This window comes from Nicotiana tomentosiformis, chromosome 8 (assembly GCF_000390325.3).
Source record: "Nicotiana tomentosiformis chromosome 8, ASM39032v3, whole genome shotgun sequence".
Lineage (NCBI taxonomy): Eukaryota > Viridiplantae > Streptophyta > Magnoliopsida > Solanales > Solanaceae > Nicotiana > Nicotiana tomentosiformis.
In genome coordinates, this window is record NC_090819.1 from 3,369,273 (window position 1) to 3,380,933 (window position 11,661).

General features: G+C 37.6%; 1 protein-coding gene across 1 annotated transcript; it reads right to left on the bottom strand.

Moving 5' to 3' along the window:
* Positions 1 to 235: 235 nt before the first annotated feature.
* LOC104111144 (gibberellin 2-beta-dioxygenase 1-like) lies at positions 236 to 2,806 on the bottom strand. Its single transcript, XM_009620764.4, has 3 exons — positions 2,269 to 2,806; positions 1,410 to 1,758; positions 236 to 715 (listed from the first exon to the last, which is right to left on the bottom strand). The coding sequence occupies exons 1-3, from the start codon at positions 2,673 to 2,675 to the stop codon at positions 470 to 472; spliced, it is 1,002 nt and encodes a 333-aa protein (XP_009619059.1). The 5' UTR covers positions 2,676 to 2,806; the 3' UTR covers positions 236 to 469.
* Between the last annotated feature and the right edge of the window lie 8,855 nt (positions 2,807 to 11,661).

The following is an 11,661-nucleotide window of genomic DNA, read 5'->3' on the forward strand; positions in this document are numbered from 1 at the left end:
CCCTTATTTTCTCTGTTTGTTGAGTCTCACTTATCATGATTGAGCACCACCAAAACATGTGGTGCAACGGATGGAGCTGCTCTTTCCTTAATCATAGGTTTCGGGTTCGAACCCTAAGAGTGGTTCCCACAGAATATGACCATATGTAACGCGAATCCAGATATAATCGAGTACCAATGTAGGTACCGAACACCGAGTGAAAAACAAATAAACAATTGACATTTCAAAGAATAAATGGCATTGATAATGATCATGACTTAGAACTTGTATTATTAACAAGACGTGGTTACAAAAAAGTATAAGGAGAACAAAAAAAGATAGGATAACAAAGAGAAATAAAATATAGTTTGCTATCTATAGGAAATCCAATGATCTATCTTTAAACCTATATTTGAGCATCTTGACAACCCATATACTTCCTAAACAAGTAAAAAGGTGGGACTTCAAAAAAAAAAAATTAATAATGAGGCTATACTACTTTCTCAAATAGGACCAACCTATTATCAGCTAGTCTAGAATTGTATGCTGATTTTTTGTACTCAAACCATGTAAATTCTTTGTACAAGCTGTCTTGATCTTCTTTCATTAGTGAAGCCAAAGGGGCTATCTTTTCACTCAATGGTGGCCCTCCAAAATAAATCATTGAAAGCCTTGATTTCAAACTATTTGCCAAAACCCTATGCTTTACACTCTTAAACCTCCCATTGGTCATCACCTGCAAAATTCACCACCATTAGCAAAATTGCACTCTAGTAAAATAGTAGTACTAATGTGTAATAATACAATACTTTATATGTACAGTGGGATGGATGAGATTCTCTACCATTAATTAAAAGTGCTGGTTAGAATGTCGGTAAATAGGCAGCCCAGTGCACTAAGCTCCCCTTATGCGAAAAATGAGTGAAAAATAAATGACTACTTGGCAAATGAGTGAAAAATAAAAGCAAGGCAAGAAAGTAGAAGCTTCCACTCGATAAAAACTAATCTTTTGAAAAAAAACATGGACCTTTTATTTGTTTAATGTCACCAAAAAAATACCAAAAAAGTTACGATAGAGTGATAATAACTCTTTTATTTTTTAGTTAGAGGTCTCGGGTTTAAATTCCAAGTATGGAGTTGCTTTTGTTAAGGAGTATTTACCCCCAATGGGGCTTTTGGGCGCGAATTCAAATTTAGTCGGGTTTCAATGCGAATACCGAACATCGGGTGAGAAACCAAAAAACAGATGTCACCAAGAAATAAAGTTCTCGGGTTTGAATCCTGAGTATAGAGTTGCTTTTGTTGAGGAACACTTTATCCCCAATGGACATTCCCAGCGCGAATTCAGATTTAGTCGGGTTCCAATACAGATACCGAACAACGAGCGAAAAGACAAAAAATAGATGTCACCAAGAAATAGAGGGCTATACCTGCAATGAATCACCAACATTGATGAAGAAAGAATTTTGATCAGGTGGTACAGAAATCCAATGTCCATCTTCAAGTGAAATTTGAAGTCCAGAAGTGTTATTTGATCTTAATAAAGAAATGATTTGTGGGTCAGTGTGTGCACCAAATCCAATCAAATTTCTGCTATTGAATTCTTGAACTTCAGGACAAGGAGGGTAGTGATTGATCCTAAAAACAGAGTCACTCTGTTCATCCATTAGAAGTTTACTAAATACATTCTTTGGATAAATCTTCAATCCTTCTGCTAACATTTCAAGAATCTCACAAGCCATTTTCTTCATTGCTGATACATAATCATTAACAGCAGCACTGCAATTATAAAATAAATAAATAAATAAATAATCAATTTAAGCAGCATAGCAATTGACATAGTCCATAGTATCTTATTTTATCGAGGAATGTGGTGAGATTGGTTGTAATTTTTCAACCTAACTAGAATTTTCGAGTTTGAACCCTCAATAAAAAAATTCCAATCAATGAGGCTTAATCCATAGTGGACCCTACTCTATGCAACTTTTGATTAGTCGGATCAGTACATTTCTAGATACCTAAAGCCAGGAAAAACAACAAAATTGTCGAAAAACGTGGTGAGATAATTGGAATCCCTCCGTCTTTAATTAGAAGTTTCGGAGTTCAGACTCTGAAAATCCTCTAATAAGGAGCAACTTACACCTTATTCACCTTACTCAGCACGAATTTAAATTAGCCGAACTAGTGTGCTCCTTATTTACCTCAATAAGGAATTTAAATTAGTCGGGACTAGTAAATTTCGAGATGTCTAAAGCAGAAAAAAAAATGTAACTTTTTCCAATGTCTTACCGAATATTTTCTGGGTCTAAACCCAAAATGGATGCAAATTTTTGGTAATTGAACTCAGAATTGGTTGACAAGAGAATGTATTCAACCCAACCAATATCACCATTGGTTCCAATCTTTCTATTGCCATAGCCAAAAGGATCAGCAGGACCTGCTTTTTCTTTCTGATTAAGAGGAGATGAGAAGAATTTAATGGCTTCTAATTCAAGTTTACTAATAAATTCCATAGGAACACCATGGTTTACAACTTTAAAGAATCCAAATTCTTCACATGCTTTAACAAGAAGATTCTTGCTATCTGGTTTTGAGAGGTCTATTATTGGAATATTACTAGGGAAAAATGAAGAGAATGGTTTACAATTCTTGACTATGGAATATTGTTCAACTGCTGGTATTGACAAGACAACCATAGTAAACTTTGTGGATAACAAAATGAAGATTGGTTTCTTGGGTGTTTTTTGGTTTTGGTTTATGACAAGTGTTTGATATTTTTTCTTGCTTTTTATGAGCAAGTTTTGGTAAGGAATTGTGAAGTAGTGTACACTTGGCTGCAAGGACTGCTTTGCTATTTATAGAGAATTTTCAGAGTACAATCACCGCCCACCATGTGTAAGGGCCTGGGGAGGGTGGGGTGGTCTTTGAGCGGGACAAAGGCCGACGCACATAATGAGTCGAAGGATCGCGGGCACACGGAAACTTCGGCAAAAAATATATATATACTTGCAAATATTTTCAGAAAATAGTCAGATAAGCATAGGCACCGTATTAATCTTTATGATCAGTGATAAATTTATATTGAATGTTATGGTGCCTCCGTGACCGCCGAATCCTGGGTCCGCCTCGGAGTTTCACAAGGAGAACTTAGACAAATGATACTATCTTATTCAAAAGATGGAGAAGGTATTGCTTCTAAAATCAAGAAGTTAAAGATTGTTTAAGTGGACTATATTTTTTTTTAATATTATGTGTGTACTTTAACCTGTGTAACAGGGGATTTAAATTTTTTCAGGTTATAAATTAATATTAATACATAAAACTTAAATTCTTTATTTTTTTAATTTCGATTTTAACCATGTGGGGTAAAAAATTGTTAAGCAGAAGTACCTGAAATCTTGTCTATAGGGGTGTACATAGGTCGAGTTGGTTCGAATTTTTTAATTACCAAATCAAACCAATAGGGTCAGATTTTAAAATGTATAAACTAAATCAAACCAATAAAGTCGGGTTTTTATCGATTTTTCTCGGATTTTTTGATTTTTTTGTATTTTTGAGTTTTTCCGTTAAAGTCTTCATAGCACAAAGTATGTAACTTGTGCTCCAAATATTTCTTTAGTTCTAGCAGGATATAACTATATAATGTATTTTTCAATAAAATAACACAATAATATGAGATGAGTCATAGCATTGTAATAAATATTCAATAACAAAGATAATAAAATCGCTTAAAATAAATATTGCTAATTTATAAGTCATAATAAAAATGAACATGATCTAAACATACTATATAAGTCATGCTAAAATAAGTACATCTAATGAGTACTATTAATTACATGACTAAGCGCTAAAGAAAAAAAAAGCAAGTTATGCATTTTTATTATAAACCAATGCAAAACTAAAAATAGATATCCAACACTATTGTCATTTCTAGTGTTGAATTGAATTTATTTTGTTAGCATTAATATGATTTGAACTTTATTTGAGTTACTACATTTATGGGCTATAAAACTTATTGGATCATTCAAGAATGTTAAGTCCAAGCTCGAAATATTACATTAAAAGATAAAACTATGAAATATTTTAAGAAATATATAAAAATTACATTACAATAAATATTTAAATGTATAAAATATTTTTAAAATTGTATAAATGTAATGTTGCGTTGGTTTAATTTCGATTTAAATTTTTTCAATTAAAACCAAACCAATTATAGTCGGGTTTTTTTCCCAATACCAAACTAAATCGAACCAAACCATATCAGATTTTTTTTTCCGATTTGATTCGGATTATCGATTTTCTTTCTACACCCCTCCTTGTCTCAAAGAAGTGGTAGCAAAGCCGCAATGACAAAATCATTTACTCTTTCATCTCTTCGGAGTGGTTTGATTCCAAACATAATTATTCTAGGATTAGTTATTTAAGAATTATAATTCGAACAAATATTAAAGTTTGGTATAAAATTTATATTGATATTAACTAATATTCATAGTAAAATAAGAGATAATCCCAAATTTTATTTGAGAATTAGTATTCTAAGTTCTAACAAGACCAACTACCTGGTATTGACAGTCTTCGGTTGTCATGACCCAAATTCTCCTCCGTTTGGGTATCGTGATGGTACTTAGTCTTAGGGATTAGATAAACTTAACACTAATTGAAACAACAATATTATCTAAATAATATCCAATAATTTGAAATAGAAATCTCTTAAAATTTATAATTCTCAAAACCGGTAGTACAAGTCATAAGCTCTACAGAGTGTTTGCTAGAAAACTTCTAAATACAACTGTCCAGAAATAAGAATAAACAGTGCAAAACAAAAACGTGAAGGTGACTCCGAAGCATGCGAACACAACAACAGATTTACCTTGAGTCTCCACAATAATGACCCGCACAACTACTATCGAACAAATATATGGATCTGCAATAAATGTGCAGAAGTCTAGAATGAGCACACCACAACGGTACCCAGTAAGTATCAAGACTAACCTCGGTGGAGTAGTGACGAGGAACAGTCAAGATACCTACAGGTCTAATAAACTGAACACGTATAAGTATAGGAACAACAAAAATATGATATCTACATAAGGACTATACAATATGGCTCACAATACAGTAATTGCAATAAGAAAGGAAATAACAAGTATCAGCAGAATACCATATAAATGACATAGAAGAGTGAATGGAACACAACCTAAATCCGGAATCACAAATACATCAAAGACAAGTAATAACTCAGCAACTATAATCGCTTTTACATCAGATTTTAGTCAACAAACTCTACGAGGTACCGAGCCTCGGACAAGTCACAACTCACGGGTTTCAATACCAGAACCCTAACACTTGGCATCCTGTGCCCTCATAACACCTCATAACCGCACAGACGACTCAAGTGCCAATAGAACCATTCTCACATAGAAGGCAAGTAAACAAGGGTGAGCATATATGCTCAACAATATAAAGAACACCTCATATCCGATAAGAGTGCTTAACTACGTGTATGCTTGTGTAAATTTCCTAACATAGTCCATACCAGCAAGTAAGCATAAGGAAAAAAAAGAGAACATACAGCACAAGGAAATATTAATAGTAACAATAGTAAAAAAAAAAAAAAAGTCCTAACATATTTCCCGCCTTGTCACACCGCATGTGCAAATATCAATAGTAACAATAGCACGATAGAAACCTCGTGCAACCCCATAACAATAACCGCACGACAGAAACCTCGTGCATCACAATAACCACAACCGCACGGTAGAAACCTCGCGCATCACCACCACAAGTACAATAACAACAACGACAATAATACAAAGTACGACAAGCAAATCAACTCAAGAACTTTAAATCACAAAGAAACGGTAGAACCAATTAACAAGGAATAACCACATTAAAGAATGCTAGGCGTAAAGAGAACAACTCAACAAGGGAAAAACTAATATGTAGCAACGATCCCTCAATATACATTTCAACAACAGGGAAGCTAACACGAGTCAGATAATTCCAAATAAAATAAGTCGACTAAGATATAGGATATCTAAACTTCTTTTAAGGTTGAGAAATTACGAATGATATTCAACAATTCAATTAAGAATAAGCAGCATAAGGATAATCATAACCTCAATTAAGACTGAACAATTATAGGATGAGATAATAATAATTCCAAATAAAGATAAGCAGATATGAAAATATAGCATGACAATAGAAGAGGTAAAGTCTTCAGTTAAGTCAAATAAAAGTGAATCTTAAAGCAATTAATTCTAATTAAAGCATGTAGAGATGAAACTAGTAAATAAGAACTTAATCATATCAAGAACAACTCCATACTCGATGAATATAAGGACCTAAGAATCCTAAAAGGCCAACTTTTCCCAAATAAGTCCGAGCACGCACTCGTCACCTCGCATACATGGATTACAATCAACATAGAAGACTCAAATCCTAAGGGAAAAATTCTCCACACAAGGTCAGGCAAGATACTTACCTCGAACCAAGCTCAATCAGTCTGTAAGAATGCCCTTTTCTCAATTATCCGACTCCGAATGGTTCAAATCTAACCAAACACAATTGCATATCATGAATACAACCATAATAGACTTATCTAATTAATGAAATCAATATTTTAACAAAAAATTCAAAATCCGCCCTAAAAAGTCGACCCAGGCTAACATCTCAGAATCGGGTAAAAGTCACAAAATACGAATACTCATTCACTCACGAGTCTAACCATACTAAAATCATCAAATTTCGATACAATTTCGTCCCTCAAATCATGGTTTTTCATTTTGAAAATTTTCTTCAAAAACCAACATTTTTCTCAACTAAAAACACAAATTAAATGATAAAAACAAAGATAAAAGCATGAAATATATTAAATTCTAGGTGAAAAATACTTACCCAGTCGATTTGCTTGAAAAACCCACAAAGAATCGCTCAAAATCGAGCTCTACAACTCACAATTTGATGAAAATGGTCTAACCATCGATTTAAGAATATATTCTGCCTGCCCAGGTATTTGTACATCGCGATCGCGGAAGAAATGATGCGATCATGTAGATGGAAAATGGCTACTGTCCAAAATGTGCTACGCGATCGCGGAAGGGCTTATGCGATCGCGTAGTGAAGGAATTATCTGTTGCCCAAAGCCACACTTCGTGATCGCGAAGCAGAAGATGTGATCACGTAGAAGGAGTAGACAGACTTCGGCGATCGCGAACAAGGTCATGTGAACGCGAAGAGTAACGAGTACCAGTGCTCAAGGCCAGGTTTCTACTATGCGAACGCAATGGAGGGGATGCGAACACGAAGAAGGGGAAAGCAGACTTTCGCGATGGCGAATGAAATCACGCGAACGCGAAGAACAATAATTCATTCTCCCCAAATTGCACTACGTGAATGCGAACGCGATTAAGGAAACTAGATGGCAAAAACCAACAGTCCAAAAATAGAAGAAATTGGCCCGTAGCCCATCCGAAACACACCTGAGTCCCCCGGGACTCCGTCTAAACACACAAACATGTTCCATAACCTAATACGGACTCGCTTGAGGTCTCAAATCACATCAAACAACGTCGAAACTACGAATCACACCATGAATCGAACTTATGAACTTTCAAATCTTCCAACTCCTAAAACTCGAGCCAAAAGCTATCAAAATCAACACGGAATGACGTCAAAGTTTGCAGGCAAGTCCCAAATAACATAACGGAGTTGTTCCTACTCTCAGAATTGTATTTCGACCCCGATATCAAAAAGTCCACTTTCGGTCCAAATCCTAAAAAATTCGACTTTTGCCATTTCAAGCCTAAATCAGCTACAGACCTTAAATTCAGAGTCTGGACACGCTCCTAAGTCCAAAATCACCCAACGGAGCTAACAGAACCGACGTAACTCCAATCCGGAGTCATCTTCACACAATTCTGACTACGGTCAAAATCTTAAGACTTAAGCTTTCGTTTTAGGGACTAAGTGTCTCAATCATTCCGGATCATCCGGTAACTGAATTTAACCACGCACGCAAGTCAATACACATAATATGAAGTTGTTCAAGACCTTATACCTCCGAACGGAGCTTAAATTCTCAAAACGACCGGCCGGGTCGTTACATCCTCCCCCTCTTAAACAAACATTCGTCCTCGAACGTGCCAAGAATCGCTTCGAAGTCATAAAATCAATGAATGCACACATACAACATACACCCGCGGGTGACCCCACGTCACCCCAATCCACAAAAGCCTTACTACACTGTCTCAACTGTAGTTTAGCCCTTTCATCAATGCCAACAAGCCTTACAGTGAAAATTCTCACCTTCCATTTATCTTCTAAAGACTAGATTCTAAATCCATAACCGATATCAGTCTCAACCAGCTATAACAACTCATGCCTACACCCACAAGGTATGACCACACAACATGACACACCACACATAGGCCCATAATAACAATTCTGATCGCAATAGCTACCCGAAATCAAAACCAGCATCGACAATTAGCCTCATTTCCGTTAGCAACCCGTTTCAAACTTCCACAACGCTAGCAATGATGCAAGAAACACGAAGACCTCATAACTATACACCGGATCAACAAGTCACAACTGGCACCACCGGACACACACTCCGCAAACTAAAACTCAAATAAGCACACGGTGAAAATAACTGAATATGTAAAGAGAAACACATAAGAGAAATTTCAAACATGCCCGACAGGCACAACTCTCTAACAGTACCATACTATGAATCAATTTAAAAAGGAAAAAAAATCAAAGTACATGAACAAATCATAAGGATCTCATCCTGGTATAACCTTCCACTACGGCACACAGCCTAGCTCAAACATATCAAATCACATAGAATCGCGAGGGTCTCACCCTCAACTCTGAATCACAAGCCGAATACACATCATACCAATGGAAATCTTCCACTATCTCAATTCTGCCAATAAAGTCATAACACTTACTGAACTCTCCCCCCCGGTAGAGTATCAAATTACAATTCGTAACCAAATTACTCATAAATCACACCAAACCTGCTATAATAGACAACATGAATTCACTTCGAGCCTCGAAACTCTCAATAATGAATAGAAACAAATGATAGATACGAGCTACTACTCATAGAGTCTCCCAACAGGGGTAAACACATAAACATAATACTAAGTCATGAACTCACCCATAGGTAGGACAACAAATAGGGGAACTCGCCTCGATAAGCAGAACCAAATCAAAATACGAATGGTGCCCCTCTGTAACAAATCAAAAACATACATGTATGACATCATCTAGCACAATGACCTCAAGCTTACTATATGAAACACATCAACAGGTCGGGCCTTCCCCTCTTGGGCGCCCTCTACTCGCCTGGATACTCTACTGTGACATACCTGTCCGGAGTCTAGGACAATCTCTCACCATGTGGATGGTATCTCCACACTCGAAGCAACCTCTCTGTTGGCGTGGTTGTGGAAACTGTGCCGTACGAGTACTCTGAGACCCATGAACACCTGAAACATTATGCGAAGCCTGAAGTGCAAATTGAACTGGGTGACCCACAAAACCTCTACCATGTCGTACTCTGCCTCCAAAATAAGGACCAGTAGATCTCTCCGGTCTATGAGGCCTTCTCGCCTCCCTATCCTCTCTCTCCTGATCTCGCATGTACTCTCTCTCATGGCCCCGCCTTCCTTCTCTCTCCTGATCCCACATGCCCTCTACACGGCGATCGATCCCTACCACATGCTGAAATGAAACATCTAACTCTAACTCCCGAGCCATGCTGAACCTAATATCATGCCTGAGTTCCTCAATGAATCTACGGACTCGATCTCTAACTGTGGCGACCAAAGCAGGTGCATGACTGGTCAAATCACTGAATCTCACAGCATACTCTGATACTGACATAGTGCCCTGGCGCAGCCTCTCAAACTTCGCGCGCCATGCATATCGAAGGGACTGAGGTACAAACTCTCTCAAGAACATCTCTGAAAACTGAACCCATGTGACTGAAACTGCATCGGCCGGGCTACACAACTCATATGCCCGCCACCACTAATAAGCCGCTCCCTTAAGATGGAACGTATTAAAAGCAACCCCACTCGTCTCAACAATACCCATAGTGCGAAGAATGAGATGGCACTCCTCCAGAAAACCCTGTGCACTCTCTGAAGCCAAACCACTGAATGTAAGAGGGTCATATTTCTTGAACCTTGCAAATCTGAGCTGCTCTTACTCAGATGATGCTTCCCTGACCACGAGCTGAACTAGAACCACAGGCTGTGTCGCCATGATACCTAGAACCTGACCAACATGAACTCGTTGCTCTGGAGTGTGGGCGGCGGGAGTCTGGGTTACTCCCCATGTCTGTGAAATAGCTGGTACAACCGGAATCAACCCCGCCTAACCAATATACCAAACATGTTTAGGAACTGTGCTAAGGTCTCCTGAAGTCCGGGGGTAACAGCAGGCGCCTCCGGTACCTGCCCCTCAACTGGAACTACTGGCAACTCCTCAATTGCTGCTTTGGTATGTGCTCTGGCTGCAACATGTACTCCTCGTCGACCTCTGCCTTTGCCTCTAGCGACACCTGCTCCAGGAGCAGTGTTGTCGATAACTACAGCTCGTCCTCACCATCTGTGAGAGAATGGAAATGATAAAAGTTCAAACTCGGAGATGAATAAACTCGCACGATAGGAATAAAAGAAATAAGATTGTCCTAATAGTTCTGTAGCCTCTCGAAGATAAGTACAGACGTCTCCATACCGATCCACAAGACTCTACTAAACTCGCTTATGACTCGTAGCACCTATGAAACTAGAGCTCTGATACTAACTTGTCACGACCCAAATTCCCCTCTGTTTGGGTATCGTGATGGCACCTAGTCTTAGGGACTAGGTAAGCCTAAAACTAATTGAAACAACAACATTATCTAAATAACATCCAACAATTTGAAATAGAAATCTCTTAAAATTTACAATTCTCAAAATCGGTAGTACAAGTTATAAGCTCTACAGAGTGTTTGTTAGAAAACTTCTAAATACAACTGTCTAGAAATAAGAATAAACAGTGCAAAATGAAAACATAAAGTGACTCCGAATCTTGCGAACGCAGCAACAGGTTTACCTTGAGTCTCCATAGCAACGACCCGCACAAATACTATCGAACAAATACTTGGATCTGCACAAAAATGTGCAGAAGTGTAGAACGAGCACACCATAGCGGTGCCTAGAAAGTATTAAGACTAACCTCGGTGGAGTAGTGACGAGGAACAATCAAGACACCCACTGGTCTAATAAACTGAACAAGTATAAGTATAGGAATAACAGAAATATGATATCTACATAAAGACTATGCAATGTGGCTCACAATACAGTAATTGCCATAAGAAAGGAAACAACAAGTATCAATGAAATACCATAAAAATGGCATAGAAGAGTGAATGGAACACAACCTAAATTCGGAATCATAAATACAGCAAGGATAAATAATAACTCAGCAATTACAACTGCTTTTACATCAGGGTTTAGTCAATAAACTCCACGAGGTACCGAACCTTGGACAAATCACAACTCACGGGTTTCAATACGAGAACCCTAACACTTGCCATCCTGTGACCTCATAACACCTCATAACCGCACAGACGACTCACGTGCCAATAAAACCATTCTCATATAGAAGGCAAGTAAACAAGGG